We start from the raw sequence: 17,202 nt of genomic DNA on the forward strand, positions 1-17,202 counted from the left end.
AATATGTAAAATTAAGGCTGACACAATTCTTCTGAACAAAGGTCAATCACCTATTTGCTAAAAGAAGCTTACCACTAATCTAAAATTATAATGGAAAAATCTATGATATATTCAACTCAAGGACATTTATGACAGCTTTACTGAAAGAAATATTCCACATTTTGCATTTAACAAAGCAAAGATCACACAGTAGGAAAAGTGAGAAGAATCTAGGGAATAAAGTAGAGGACGAAATTGAATAGAGACTACAAAAATCTTACCATAAGAAGTGCCAGAGATGCTGTTGGTAGGAACAGCATGCTTTCCATTTTGTGTCACTGCCCTAACTGGGAGCTGGTGTTGCCCAATGGTCACTGGTGTTGCTGGCTGAAGTATTGTAACTGTTTGTCCTGGAACTCCCTGAGCCATCTGACTAGCAACTGTCTGGATGACTCGACTGGCTGTTGGAATTGTCGCGAATGCAATTGTAGGCTTATCTTCCAATGCTACGAAAATTTAAAGAACATTATATTACAGACAAACTAGCAAAGGAAATTTTCTTAATTTTTATTTGACACTAGAGTATTGGAACTGACAAAAAAGGAATAATGTAATTCAAATTCAGGAACATGGATCCTATAGACTTAGGTAACATCACTGCTTGTGGACAAAATTTCAAGGCACTAAATTGCTTAATATACTATTTGTTTAAGGAATGTTGACTGAAAATGGGAAAAGATTTAGTATCCTTTTTCAGCAGATTTTTTTTTTCAAACTTCAAGTTCACTTGCAGGAGGCCATGTTGTTCACTAAATGAATGGTTCAAGAATCCCTTATTTCCCCCCAAAAACTAAATGAATTATTTCCCATATTGTACACAAGTTAAATTTACTTCACTTTTTAAAAAACATCAAATAGATGTCTGATTATTTTTATCTAAACAGTACTACCTTCTCCACACAAATGTCAAAATTAAACCATGAGGTTTCCTTTACTGATATTATCACTCAAATTTCAAATATTCATAATTTGATTTAAAAAAAATAATTATCACCGTTTTTATTTTCCTGAAGTATCACAAATGCTGTCACTCAGAAAAATGCAATTCTCCTATAGGTAGGACCACAAAAAAATACCGTAAAGAGATAAAATAAAGTGACTGAAAGATAAGAACTAAGAAATATTATTTCATTTAAAAGAACTGAGTCAATTTTTTACAATGACTTAAATTTTATAAGACATTCCATTAAGCCCATCAAAGACTAAATTTCTAGTTTGGAAATGAAATATTCGTTCTTAATTACATCTACAGTCTAACTAGAGGTGCTATTGCTACAACTACTAACTTATTTCCATAGGCTGATTCTTTTTATGTTTAAAAAAAAATTATATTTCAGTTGTAGAAAAGATCCATATATTTAGCAAACATAATTATGAAGGAAAACTAAAACTACCAAGTATTCAAAGAAACCTCTGTCTTGTGATCTATTAAATGAAGAGTAGAATTTGTAACAAAAAAGTGTAATTAATATAAATACAATAGTTCAGCGGTTGCAGAATGGCTTTTAAAAAAATCATCTTATCTGTAATTATACTTCTACCACAATCCATCCATGCTTCCTTTAGTTGTGTTCTTTGACGTTTCAGAAACCAATTTCTAATTGAATTTATATTTTACAAAGGCCAAAATTGTCTACACCAAGATCTAATGAAATTACCAAACAGATAGATTACCTCTTGGTTCACCGCCCAAGTCCAAAACTGTGCCTGCTGTTTCGTGGCTATTTCCTGCTGTGCCCTGACTAGTAAGTATGTATCCATTAGCTGAATTAGCAGATGTGGTCACAACTCTGACCATTGTAACAGTGGGAGCTTGCTGCACAACATGAATTGCATGACCAGAAGGCTGCTGTGAAGTTACTATTGAAGCTGGCATGTAAGCAACTGGTTTGGCCACAAGATTAGATGGTCGAGGAGGAACAGCCATTATCACTGGCTGAGCACTAACAGGAGAACCTAAAGAATACAAAAAGTGAGAAAGATAATAAAATCTATAAAGTACATGGTATTTCAAAAAATTTTCTTGACATCAGTTTTGGTTCAAGAATATTGAATTTAAAAAACAAACTTATGCACAAAACATAATACTTATCTTCCAAAAAAAAAAAAAAAAAAAAAAAAAAGAATTCTTACCAGGTGCACTTTGTGAATATCGATACTCTGGAACAGAGGCTAACTTTGACCCAAAATCATGGTCATGTGGAATGGGTGAACCCTCCCGAGACAGGCACTCTGGAGTCTGTAGGCCACTAGAATGCGGGGACATTAGCCCTGGATGAGTAGGTGAAGCCGGAGCACTCCTTTAAAAAAAAAAGAGAGAGAGAGAGAGAGAGAGAGAAGCACCATATTATGTCAATTAAAAGATCAAAGGGCTTAACTATAAAGGTGGCAAGAAATGGGGGAAAAAAAACAAAAACTGAACACAAAACCCCAACATCTAAATCCTACATTCCACCCCCAAAACATTTTTGTGTTGCTCCTGCCTCCTAAAATATTTCCAATATAAACCATTCTTGGCAGTGACAGCTTCCCAAATGATAACATAAAATCAATGTTAAAGCTCCATTAAATGAGAAGAGAGGGCCTTGTTTGTGGCTTTGTAGATAAAAGCTACTATTCAAGAGCATTTATTCCCTGACTGAGATCAGCTAGACCTTTCATGAACATGCCTTAGCATTCTGCAGTTAAGAATCACACTTTAAGCTGGCCTCTTTCATATATATAAATTTTTAATGTGCAAAAATTCATAGTTGAAAAAGCAAAACTTGTTTTTCATATATAACAAATGGAACAAATGAAAAGTTTATTCATCTTCATTAACCAAGGCTTTAAAAAACCCCCCATACTCAGCATACTCATTGCTCTGGAGAGCGAGTTGGAACTAAGCTCAAAAAGTTATCAAACTATTCATACCCTTTGATCCAGCAGTGTTACTACTGGGCTTATATCCCAAAGAGATCATAAAGAAGGGAAAGGGACCCGGACCCACATGTGCAAAAATGTTTGTAGCAGCCTTTTTTGTAGGAACTAGAAACTGAATAGATGCCCAACAGTTAGGGGATGGGTGAAAGTTGTGGTATATGAATGTTATGGAATATTATTGTTCTGTAAGAAATGATCAGCACGATGATTACAGAGAGGCCTGGAGACACTTGCATGAACTGATGCTGAGTGAAGTGAGTAGAATCAAGAAAACACTGTACATAACAACAAAGGTAGATTGTTTATGAACAGCTCTAATGGACATGGCTCTTTTCAATAATGAGGTGATTCAGGTCAATTCCAACAGACTCATGATGTAGAGAACCATCAGCACCAAAGAGACTGAATGAAGATTGTAACATAGAATTTTCACCATTTTTTTTGTCGCTGTTTACTTGGTTTTTTTTTCTTTTCATTTTTCCCCTTTTTGATCTGATTTTTCTTGTGCAGTACAATAAATATGGAAATGTATTTAGTAGTACAAAAAAACCCCAAAAAAACCAAAAAAGAATTGTACATATTTAACCTATACTGGATTTGGCTAGGGGAGGAAGGGAGTAAAATTTGGAATACCAGGTTTTGCAAGGATGAATGCTGAAAACTACTTTTGCATGTATTTTGAAAATAAAAAACTATTATAAAAAAATCATCATGTCCAAGTAGTGATCAACTTACCTTTTAAATGTCACAGAAATTCATCAGTTGCTGAATCATATTCTTAAAATATATGGTTGCTTTGGGGAGTAAAATATAGCTAGCTCTCTTCTCTATTTAAGAAATTTCTTTTCCTAATAGCTTCCCAACAAAAAATTCAAAAGGTAGAAGAAAGTGATATTTACCTTGATGATAAGGGTCCAAAAGGGGTTCGAAAACAGGAAACTCCTCTCTGTCTCCGTTTTCGGAATGCCTGTTCTACTAGTTTGGCTTCTGATGCTGGATCAATTCTCCAAAAGGAGCCCTTTCCAGGTTCCTCCTGAGAACGTGGGACTTTAATAAAATATCGGTTCAAGGAGAGGTTATGTCGAATAGAATTCTGCAAAGAGAGAAAAGCAGATCCACCACATATTGACTAACCCAGAAACAGCTCAAATGACACCAAGAAATTACAGCAAAATTGCTGTAAATGGAGAATAACAAATATGGAAAATAATCTGAACACAATTACATATAAAAAATGACCATGAAAAAAATATGAAGTTGATGACTGATATGTTTGGGGTAAAGCAGGGGAAAAAACTTGCAAAGAAAACCATTATTTTTCTACTCTATGACAATACAACAAAAAAAGAACTAAATGCTGTAATGACCATCTATGGCCCAAAAGCAAGTAAATCAGTGGCAGAGCTATGATTAGTGGCTGCCTGTGTAGCCCCAATTTATTTTTCCAGCTTTCTCTCTCATTAATCCCCTTTATAATCTGATATTCCAGTCTAATTGGAATCCTGGGAGATCTTGACTAAATCATTTCAACTTGATGGGTCACAGTGTTTTCATCTAATGAAAAGAGGCCAAGATCTGAAGTTAGGAAAGTTGAATCCAAATCCTGCTTTACATATTTACGGAAGCATGAAGTCACTTAATGTCACTAATCCTCAATTTCCATATTAATAATAACTGTAAGCACCTACTTGCAGGTTTGATGGGACGGACGGACACACACACACACACACACATGACATATGTCATTTCCTTAAGTCATTCTTTGAATCTATTTAGTAATTTTTTGATACCGCAGCACTTTATATATATTTCACTCATGGTACTTTTAAAACAAAGTTTATATTAGAATCATTTATGAATATGTTACTTCCCTCTGAGGCCAGAGACCTGACCAGGGAAAAATTAATTCAAATTCATTATTAGATTTCGACAGTACTTAGCATATTGGCCTTCTACTATGTAGGTACCTAAAACACAATTGTTCAATTATTCACATTTATTGAATTTAAGGAAATTGAGAAAATGAAATAAATGTTCAGAACTATAAAGCACATCTATAAAGTATGAATTATCAATAACCACAACTACAATTTTTAGACACTTGAAAGGACAAGGATCTATAAAGTAATTAGACAAAATTAAGATCAAACTAGACGTCATGGCAAAATGTTTTTCACACTTTAGGAAATGCTTTTTATGAGCCCACAAAAGAGCTGGCTTTCTGATTATAGTTCTTCCCTTCTGACCTTCATTGTGAATTTTCTGAAGAACTTCAGAAAAATAACAAATTTTAAACTTACCTGCCAGCCCTTGTCAGCAGTCCTGTAGTAAGGGTAATGCTTGGTGATATGGGCATAAATCCCACTTAGTGTTAACTGTCTGTCTTGGGCTGAGGATATAGCCTGAACTATTAGCTGAGCATAAGAATATGGTGGTTTTGATTCATCCTGAGAAGAGAGAACACAATAGGGATCTGAGAGAGAGCAATATATAAATCAAACATTTACATATCACCCACAGAAAAAGTTGAGATTATCTAAACTTCTTAAATTAGGTTCCAAATAACTCCTGAGATAACAGAAAACTGGAAAAGTATCTGTAGTTTAACTTTATCTCCATTTCTTTCAAATTGGCTTCACACTCACATGCTTTTATGAAAATAAGAATGATCATTCCTGTTTTAGGGTGAAGAGTAGAAGTTACCAGAAGCATGTTTTTGAACTTCTTTCTTCACATCCTCCCCAGAAAGAAATAAAACTGCATTATATAACATAAGAAAGTGAAGTTCATAAAGACAAATTAGGATATGATGATTTTTACATGCATATGGAATGCAATTCTGCTAAAAAAAATTCCTAATATAGACTGTATGAAACAGCTGTCAGCAAAGAGCATTAAGGGGCTATTAACCTTTTTTTATTATCATGGATTCCTTTGACCATCTTGAAGTCTATGAGCCTTTTCAGAATACTGTTTTTAAATAAAATATGTAAAAATACAAAGAAAACCACTTATATCTAAATAAAATTCTCAAAATACTTTAAAAAGCAAAACAGATGACCCCAGGTTACAAACTCCTCAAACCAAATATCATTCATGGATACCTGATGTCAAAGGACATTACCTGGCAAGTATATAATTCTGCATTTGCTATGAATGCAATGCCAATTGTAAACCAAAACCAGGTTATTTAACATGGTATGTTGTGAGAACATTCGCAGGAAATTTCTATATCTCAACAAACCTTCGGGCTGTCCCCTCCAGATGTGTCTGCCTGTTGCTCTGATGCTGCCTTTGCTGCAAATTCTGCAGCCAGCTGCAGGTCCGAGGTGACATTCTGAACGAAGCGATAGCCTGAGGATCCAGCACCACGAGGACTGGCTGGGCAGGAGTTGGGAACACTGGAGAAAGAAAAAGATACCACATAATTTGTGCTGCCATTAAAAAAAAAAATAGGTTTTTAGAAGTGATTTCTGAATAATAAATAAGGGATAATAAATAAAATTGATAGCAGAAGGAAGATTTATTCTAAATTTTCATTAAACTTAAAAGCCCCTTTTTAATGCTATTTAAGTTAAAGTACAAGGAAATTACAATGTATAGATGGATGAGTTGATAACATTTCCAGCAACTATCTCCCTTCCCAGCCCCTCAAAAGGAGTTTCATTATCTGAAAGACTGATATTGCCATGTAATGGTGGAAACTCTATACAAGAACATACAGGAATAGATCCCAAAACTCATATTTTTACATTGTAATTTTACATATAAGCATCTGATCACTTGTTTTCCTTGTTGGTTTTGGCTGAAAGAACTTGAAGTAAGGAAGATGCTGGCTACATGCTTTCATTCTTAGGAAAAAAACACAGAATTCCAGGGCCCTTGGAAATTATTTAAGCACAAAATTCCTTCTACAGCGTCAACACATGGCCAGACTTCTGTGATGCAAAATCACTGCCTTGCATGGCAGTCTAATCCATTTTCTGATAGATCTAATTGCATAAAAATTCTTCCTTATATTGAAAAAAACATTTGTTTCCCAATAACTTCTACCCACTGGTCCTGCCCTCTTCAAGTCATATAGAATAAATCTAATCCTTCTACTAGACAAACTTTCAAATAATTGAAAACACCTGTTATGAAAAACACCTGTTATGAAAAACTCCCTTCCCTCCTGTGTTTGCTCTTTTCAAGGCTAAACCTAAATGACATAGTTTTTATCACCATGATCCTATTCAATATAACAATCCAGTGTGGAGTATACTGTTATCAGTAACTACCCTCTTTTAAAGTCTTATTTGAATTTGCCTTAGAATTTTACATCAGTAATGTCCTCAAATGATGTTCCTCTCTCCCATCAATAATCTATCTGCTTTCTAAAAAGGAAAAATATTTAAGCCAAACTTACTGACAAAATAACTATATCTGACATTATTATGATGTTTTGTATCTCAAAAAATGCTTCTGCTTGGACGCATACTATTTTCACCTTTTTTTGGCTTTTTCTTTGTGATTTTTTTCTTTTGTTTTCACTCTTCTTTCACAACATGACTAACGTAGAAATATTAAAAAAAAAAATGCTTCTGCTAATATTCTTATATATATGGGGCTTTTCAGTCCTTGATCTTCATGACTGAAGTATATTAGCGGGATTGCTAAATCAAAATGTGTAAAGAGGTTAGTGAGTTGTTTCACATAATGCAAAATCACCACCCTCTTTTACTAAGCACTATAATTTAATTAATACATATCAGCATACTGGCTCATATTGAGCTTGCCATATGAACTTGAGTTGTTATGAAATGGGTCCCTTAATACGGCAATATAATAACATTAGAAAAAAAAGTTGATAGATGAAAGACTTGTATTAATATTTTTGCTGTGGAAGGTATTTCCTTGTAATAATCCACAAGATGGCACTAGAAGAATGGGAAAGCTAAAAAGCCTAATGCTCGTAAAATGACAAACACTAAGGAACCAAACATTTGTTTACACCAACCAGAAACACTGCACACACAACTGGATTCAAGTAGATCAGCAGAACTGGCTTGTGGCAGTAATACACCTGACTCTATAAAGACAAAGCTACTCCAGAAGAAGTCAGTGCAACCATGCTTTAGCTAGCTTTCCTCTGAGGACCCTAACAATTCAGGAGCTCCCATATTTCAACATACTTGAAAAACATTTTACTCCTCACATTTTCTTCTTCCCTCCTCAGAATCCAACAGGATTATTAGATTCATAGGATGCTAGAAGCTGAAAGACTCAGTCCTACTAAGTATTGGATCAACCAATCCCAAGGCAGCTATGAAGGGTTTCCTCCCACTCTTCCTTACAACTGGCCAATCATGGGCTCATCCCCCCATACACCCTGCTCCTCCTTGTCTCCATTTCATAGCAGCCACAAGCACTGGCCTCTGATACCAAGGGCAGTGACAGCAAAGAAGAGCTTTCCTTCCCTTACACCCTCTTTTTCATTTTGTGGTGAGGCACAATGAGTTGTTCAGGATTTGCAGGTATGGATAGGATGCAAATTACATCATAAATGTTATATCTTTCCATTAAAAACCCACCATTCTTTTTTTTTTATATATATATATATATATATATATATATATATATATATATATATATTTTTTTTTTTATTATAGTAACTTTTTATTGACAGAATCCATGCCAGGGTAATTTTTTTTTTTTACAAATTATCCCTTGCACTCACTTCTGTTCCAATTTTTCCCTCCCACCCTCCCCTAGATGGCAAGCAGTCTATTATATGTTGAATATGTCCTAGTATATCCTAGATACAATGTATGTGTGCAGATCCAAACAGTTCTCTTGTTGCACAGGGAGAATTGGATTCAGAAGGTAAAAATAACCCGGGAAGAAAAACAAAAATGCAAACAGTTTACATTCATTTCCCAGTGTTTTTTCTTTGGGTGTAGCTGCTTCTGTCCATCGTTGATCAATTGAAACTGAATTAGGTCTCTTTGTCAAAGAAATCCACTTCCATCAGATTACATCTTCATACAGTATTGTTGCTGACGTATATAATGATCTCTTGGTTCTGCTCATTTCACTTAGCATCAGTTCATGTAATTCTCTCCAATCCTCTCTGTATTCATCCTGCTGGTCATTTCTTACAGAACAATAATATTCCATAACATTCATATACCACAATTTACCCAACCATTCTCCAATTGATGGGCATCCACTCAGTTCCCATCTTCTAGCCACTACAAACATTTTGGCACATACTGAAAAACCCACCATTCTTATGGGCTTTCCTGTTTGTCAGTGTAGGACCATCTTTCCAATGATGTATGGTCAAAAAACTAGGTATTATACTCCCCTCCTAATTCTCTCTCTCTTCACATACCAAATAAGTTGTGAAATTGTATTTATTGTTTCTAACTTTGAAATATCCTTTGTATCCATATCTTCTCTCCACTCATCACCCCTGGAAGATTAAGTCTATGTAATCTCTTACCTGGACGATGGCAAAAGCTTCCTCTTTTATAGTTTTCTTCAAGTCTTTTCCCACTCCAATATATCCATCACATAGTTGCCAAAGTGATTTTCTTAAATTCCAAGTCTGACCAATCCATACCCAAATCCCAACTTAAGAAACTCCAGTGCAAGTTCCTATTACTTACAGGATCAAATAAAACTCCTGTTTGTCATTTAAAGCTTTTCATAACCTTATCTCAACTTAACGTTTAATGTCTTGTAATAAATTACATCCTTTCTGTATTCAGCAGTGCAATCAAACCCAATTTGGGTTGTCTTTTTTTTTTTTTTTTTTGGGGGGGGCTGTTCCCCACAATCACACAAAAATACTGGTAAATATCCAAATACAATTTCCATTTAATGGAAGCATATAAAGAAAGAGGAATAATAGTTTTATGTTGAAAAAACTTTCTGCAGAGTTGAAGTGAGATAATTCACTTTTGTTTGTTGTTTTTGTATTATGTATAGTAAATATCTATATATCCACAGAAAAATACTGAAAAACTTATATGTTCACTGAAAGTCACAACCCCATATTTGTTGTATTGAATCTTTCAACAAAAAAGGTTATCTTTAGGGAAATTTACCTTCATATAGCTATATTGATCAAAATGACTGATTAAATGCTATTATGCAATTAAAATCTGCCCTATTTCCCCCAGAAATACATAGGGATTTGGAAAATGTTGAAAATATATTTCAATCACCATTAGATTTTCAAAATCAAAACAGTTTTTGTACCATCAATAAATAAAATTTAAAGTTTCAAAATATTGTTTATTTTACCTATTTCAATGTTTAAGCGTTTTTCAAGTTATAATATAATTATTTATAAATAAATGAATATACATCTTTGAGGCTTATGATTAATTTTTTTTTATTGATAGGGTAAAAGATCAAAAAGACTAGAAACAAAGGATTTACCCCTTTCTTTGCACCATTTAATCCCCATTCCTCATTTACAGAAAAACAGACAAACAAACCCAACAACAACAATAACAACTAAAATCTAGAGAAGAAAAGTGACTTGTTAGTGTCACAGAATTAGTCAGTGACAAAGCCAGAACTAGAAAACTAGAACCTAGGATTCAATGTTCCTTCTGCTGCATCATTTATTTATTAGTTAGGAAAAAACTAATATGTAATATGAATTTCTTATATTGCTTCAATTCTAAGAACTGCTACCTATCCCATTCTTTTAAAAAATAAAACAAGCAGGTTAAAAACAACACTATGAACTTACAGAAAGCATCGGTTTTGTTTACATGCTCTTTTGTTTTGTTTCCTCTATAATATAAATTCTTGCAGAAAATTATGTCCAACCCCAAGTAATTGCTCTATGAATATTTAATGTTTTATTCTAATCATTCGTTTATTTTTTATAATTGGGATGAGACACCAATTTTTGACTTAGTGTGTTTGGATTTTGACATTTATCTTGACTATAAAATATTCTAAAAATAACATTCTTCATATACAGGGTACACAAAAACAAAAGAAAAGGAACATATTGCTGATGGAGTAAAACACTAAATGATTTGTAAGGAAAAAAACATTGGTTGAGAATTAGAGGTAAAAAGGGATGGCAACTAATGTATTAATGAGATGAGTTCAACTTTAGAGCTGAATATTATCTATGTATTAGTGTATTCCAACCAATTGCTTTAAGTTGACTTGTTTTTTAAATGCTTCCATTTTGTACACAGGAACATCAACAAATGTGGTTTCAAATTAAGAGTATAAAAGAATTTTATCTATGGAACAAAAATGCTTTTGGGGGAGGTTTTGCATAGTATATTCTAATAGCCTTATAATGTATTCATTACTAATGGTGTCCCTAATTCTCCAGCAATCACAGAGCTAACACCTTATTTTCCCTACTTCTAGACAGCAATACAACTGAGGCCTTCAACACAATTTGGGAAATCCTAGGCCAAATGGGATGGGAATCAGGCAGTAAATAGAAGCTCACCTCAGAAAATCTAAGGAGAAGAAAGCATGAGGATACTAAAAAAAAAAAAAAAAAAAAAAAAAAAAAGGCAATAGGGCCCATAATGCCTCTTTAAAGAAAATTATTTCATAAACAATTATGGTGGATTTATATTTAAACACAGGAAGGCAAAATCCAAAGAAAGCTCATAGCCCCCTATAGTATGATTTCAAATAGAAATAAAAGCTCAGCAAAATATGACTTGGGGAAAAAGAAAAGAGGAAACAGCATTCTCTTACAATATTCTCTAATATTAAACTAGTAAGTATGATTTGTGTTGACAAATTCATTTGGGAATAAAATCTGACTATACTGTAGTTTAAAGCTAAAATATAATGTAACATTGCAGTTATTGGCTTATTGGAATTTTGAGTTTTTCCAGTAATGATTAAGTTCAGAGAGAAATGTCAATTTACTCCCACAAGCTTTTTGGTCTTCAAAGGCTAGTGTCTTAGTACTCTCCATTCGGTTATACTCTAGATAGTTCACTAAAGACAAGAGAACTATAAACAACAACCAGATTTAATTAGCTAATCCTTATATTAAACCACCTAAAAGGGGGACAATTTTTTTTTTCAATTCACCATATATCTTCAAAACAAATCTGAGTGTAATAAATCCTTGTTGGTCTAAAAAAGTCATCCAAATATTTCCAGGCAGAGGATGCTGTCCTAATTATAAAATTGGAATGATTTTTTTCTTTGGGAAAACAAAGAGGAACCACAGGCAGTAGTTCTGAGAAGCTGACTGAGAAGTCTGAAGTAGAATTTTTTTCTACTACAGTTTAAAAATTTACTGAAGGTTAGGAATTAAAATATAAATACACATACATGCACATAAACATACAGGAATATGCAGATATGTGTATGTTATGGACACACATATATATGTATGTGTTTGTGTATACACATACACCCCGAAGGGAGAGAAATGTAAGACAGGAATCCAGGTTGGAACTGGGGAAACCATATTCTATGCCCTTTACTACTTAACTCTGTATCCTCAGGTATGTTGCTTTGGGGACCATTAGTTTGATCAGAATGAAAATTTAGCATCATAGTCACAAAAATTCAACAGACTGAACAGGGTATAGTACCAGTGACCAATTCTAATTTTCTAGATAGAAAGGAAACAAATTATATTTTAAAAGCTACCAAAATATACTTGTTGCCTAAGAAACAAGGTTTACAAAGTAAGATGAAAGCATATCAACTAAGTATTCTCTGCTCATATTATGCCAGAGATGTCACATTAAATACCATAAAGCAAATATCTATAATCCTACCGAAGACACATCCAACATAATTTCCTCCTGTTATGATTATCAACTGGTTATTAATATTGATATATTAATTTGTAATATTATTAAACTAACCGTCACAAGTTACATAATTGTGGTGATATTAAATTTGACTATAATATTAAGAGTTTAAAACTCAAATCTCTGCTAGTCAGCATTTTGTGTGGCTCTCACTGAGCCCACACCTAGTGTTTTGATTACAAAGAATTATGCCAAAAATGTCAACATCATTCCCTCAATGCTTATGATTACTGATAAGAACTTAAAATTTGGCAAATATATATAATTTCTATGTCTCAATTGTGATAAAGAACTTAATAACTTTTGAACTTTAAAAAACTCAAGGTTTCAGACTTTATGAGTCTGAATCCGAGTTGCTATGGGCAGGAAAAAAATTAACTTTAACCAGCTAATCAAGACAAGGGTTTTCATTTGTAATAATTCAAATACATAAAAGAAATCTTAAAAATTATGAAGTTCAACCCCTTATTTTATGAGAAAACTGAAGTGACTTGTCCAAGATCATAAAAATAGTTACTAACCCTCTCTCTTTACCCTTCTCAACTTAAAGCTATTTGACATTAGCCGCCTATCTGACTAATATTTTAACTCTAGATACAGAAAAGAATACAAAAGACTTCAAATGAGCAGAGAGAGACCACTGGGTCAAAGTACACCTCTTTAATGAACAAACATTGGGAGTCCAAACTGAAGTTGCCTCTAAATACTACTAGTCTGAAATAATCAGCTTCTTCTAATAATGCTACCTTATGTCGGTTCTCTTGTTTAAAAAAAAAAAAAATTATGCATATGTCTATAGATATAGGCAAAACTCATAGTTCTGGATTCCATCTCTTTATAAAGACAGTATATTTGGGATAGAATGGGAACTGAGAATGTAAACTGCAAGACTGCCTGAAAAACAATATTAAAAAGTATTTTCTCAACTTTATTTATAATGAAAGAAAAAAAAAGCCTACTAAAGACAGTTATATACAGTAATTATACCTATAGTTCTTTTGATCTTTTGTTTCCTTAATTAAAGCTCTCTTTTCTCAAATTCCCCTATGTTTCTCTAAGAGGCATAGGTCACTAAAACAGGATTTTGGATTAGCTATTCTTTGAATCCTTGCTCCAATGGCTCTTACCAGGAACACAGTGTCCTACCAGTTCTCCAAAATCTGCAGTTGTTAATTCAAACTTTTTGTAGGAACACTAACCACAGGATGGGGTGACTGACTATATCTGGGGGCATGACTAAAACTTTAGCTTCTAAGCAGTCTTCAACCTAAAAAGGTAGGAAAATCTATTTAATTTTCTGTGTGATTTACTGGTTAGATTTAAAAGAAAAAAGATAAACTTATTACACTTTCCCTATCCCAATATAGTTCCTATATATTTACATATATATATGTGTGTGTGTGTGTGTGTGTGTGTGTATATATATGTGTGTGTATATACACACACACACACACACACACACACACACACACTGTACCATTTGACTATCTACAGAGATTTGGTCCTAGCCTATAAACTCCAATATATCTTGTTAGGTTTCAGTGATCAAAATTTACATTTCTTTGGGCAAAGCACCCCCAGGTAAGAGTATGATACCCTATATGGACAGAGGAAGGGAATAAAAGAGACAACAAATGGAAAGAATTGCATTGCCCAACTGACCAGTTCTAGCTGGGTCCCCAGTGGATATTTCCTACTACTCGCAGACATTGCAGCCTGTCCTTTCCTGAAGAGGACTAGGACATCCAGGAGGTAATGTCATGGCTGTAAGAGAATTTTTACAGGGGGGAGATAAACCCATCCATTATCTCCTAGGCATGGCCCATCCCATTCTGGGATAATTAATTTTTCTTTATATTAAACTTAAATCGATATTTTTGTAATTGTCATGTTCTGCTCCTAGATCTGCCCTCTGGCATAAATAAAACAAATCTAAATTCTCTTCCATATGACAGCCAATTAAAAACTTTAAAACAGCCATCATATGCCCCAAGAAGTCTTCCTTACTCTAGGCTAAATATCTCTAGTACTTTCAAAACACACACACACACACACACACACATTAAGTTTCAAAACTTTTTATTCATCCTAATCCTCTAGCTCATTAATACCCACCTAAAATATGGGGCTTATAAAATTACTTCATCATTCTGGGCTCTGATGCACCTAACCTAGTTGGGGTATTGACTTTTTTTGGCTGCCATCTTTTATTGCTGGCTCATATTAATCTTTTTAGTTATAGTATTAAGTATTAATACTATAATATAGTATAAGAGAACTTTAAGAGATCTTAGGGGTTACCAGTCCAATCTTTTCCTTTTATAGAAGAGGGAAACAAATTCAGAGATGAGTAAATGACTTATTCAAAGTCATGTAAAATAACTAGAAGAACCAGAGCCGGGGTTCTTTGATTCCAAATCCAGGATTCTTTCCATCATATTACTTCCTTATTAAATTTTACCTTGCTAGAAGTAGTTATTATTCATTTCTGTCAAGCTCTTTTCAATCCCAATTCATCTAATGAGTTAGCTGTCATACTTCTATTTTCCCCTCAGCTGCAAACTTGTATAGCATGCTAAGTATGTATAAAAATCATTGATAAGAATGTGGAAGAGAGGGCAATGATTCCTCTAGATAACTGTATGTAAGTCAAAGCAGAATCAATAATCTATTCTTTGGGATCACTGTCTCCCTGAGTTCCAAATCTACTTAAATATGCTATCATTTAGCTGATATCCTTCCATCTTCTTCTAAAGGATTTCAAAAGACAATCAAATGTTTTCCAATGCCTGGCTGAAACTAGTAATATCATATCTACATGGTTCTTTGATTTAGTCTAGAAGGCTTTATATAACCTTTTTATATGCTAGACTCCTTTGGCATTCTGGTGAAGCCAATGAATCTTCCCAGAATAATGTTTTTAAATGCACAAAATATACTTATGATTACAAAGGCAACCAATTATGTTGGAATGCAATCATCAAAATATTAAGAAAAAGTACAAGTTCATGGACTCAAGATTAAGAACTCCTAATCTAAGATGACTTGTTCCAGATGCAGCAATGTCAAATATGCAATGCTGCCTAAAACACTCCCTTAGTGCAGTTTAGATATTAAACTGTAATTAAGAAAAAAAATTACAAAACATGGATAATGTTAATTTGTGTTTTTCTAAGTCAATGTGTAATCTACAAGGATAATATCTATTTGAATTTGGTACCACTATACCAATAAATCTGTATGTTAATGGTACTTTCCATCTCCGTTTTATATATGGTTATTAATCATTCCTTGATTAGTGTGCAGATAAAAGAAAAAGAACAAATAAAATCAGCACCATTCATCTCCATGTTCCTCCTTCCTCTACCTCTTAAACAATTATTTGGAACAATACTTTATATTGCCATTCAGGATTTTAAGTGCAGAGTCATATAATCAGAATCCAAAAAATTGAATGTGCTATGATGGTTTTTTTCAGTGGGATTTAAATCTTATTACATTTTGAACAGTCTTTCAAAATTTCAAAGGAAAACACTGAATCAAACTACTGGCAAGTTGGAATGATTTCTCACTCAAAAAAATACTGGTACAACCCTGACAAAAATGGAAGATCTAATTTTACACAGAAAAATAATAAATTTTTTTTTTGAAGGACTTGCTAGCACTTTTTTTTTTTAATTGGTAAAGAAATTATTAGGAAGGGGCAGCTAAGTGGTTTAATGGATAGAGCACCAGCCCTGAAGTCAGGAGGACCCGAGTTCAAATCTAGCCTCAGACACTTAATACCTCCTAGCTATATGATCCTGGGCGAGTCACAAACCCAAATGCCTCAGCCAAAAAAAGAAAAAGAAAAAAGAAAAAAAAAGATTAGTATACTTGCCCCAATGTGTTCTAGTTTTTCTCAGAAGCAGCAGGGTACTACTAACTAATGTCCACGTAATAGATAGATACAAAGATGAGAGAGTGTGTGTGTATATATATATATACACACATACATACACATACACACACAGATATGCAGATGTCTACATCCTTCTTCAAATCTTCAACTTTATACCCTAGCTTCTTTAGTTTTCTGATTGCAAAATCTTAAAGATCCCTATCCCACAGTAATGTGCCATCGTGCTGTCACATGCCTGTTGCAATACAACAGACCTACTGATGGAGAAATCCTACTTTAAAAGATATAAGCTAAAAACTCCAAAGAGCAAACTTTAAGACTAGTTTACTAACATTAACAACATTTAACAGCAATTATCATCCAAGACTAATGTCATTCCTTTTAAGGTCTAGAAAATAGTAATTGTCATGATACTTTCAATAAAAAACTAAGAATATTTTAATTTTCTAAACCAAAAGATTAAATGAAATATCTTTCATATTATAATTAATAATTTTCTTTTAAGATTTATGGCAAAAGAAA

General features: G+C 33.5%; 1 protein-coding gene across 1 annotated transcript in view; it reads right to left on the bottom strand.

The window, feature by feature from the left end:
- FOXK1 (forkhead box K1) overlaps positions 1 to 17,202 on the bottom strand; it is a 124,967-nt gene that overhangs the window by 9,899 nt on the left and 97,866 nt on the right. The window contains exons 3-8 of the mRNA XM_031941038.1: positions 6,206 to 6,362; positions 5,262 to 5,408; positions 3,861 to 4,054; positions 2,173 to 2,339; positions 1,714 to 1,995; positions 261 to 485 (exon numbers count right to left, since the gene is read on the bottom strand). Coding sequence (XP_031796898.1) covers positions 261 to 485; positions 1,714 to 1,995; positions 2,173 to 2,339; positions 3,861 to 4,054; positions 5,262 to 5,408; positions 6,206 to 6,362 — 1,172 coding nt within the window. The remainder of the gene's footprint in view (positions 1 to 260; positions 486 to 1,713; positions 1,996 to 2,172; positions 2,340 to 3,860; positions 4,055 to 5,261; positions 5,409 to 6,205; positions 6,363 to 17,202) is intronic.

Source organism: Sarcophilus harrisii, chromosome 1 (genome assembly GCF_902635505.1).
Source record: "Sarcophilus harrisii chromosome 1, mSarHar1.11, whole genome shotgun sequence".
Taxonomy (NCBI): domain Eukaryota; kingdom Metazoa; phylum Chordata; class Mammalia; order Dasyuromorphia; family Dasyuridae; genus Sarcophilus; species Sarcophilus harrisii.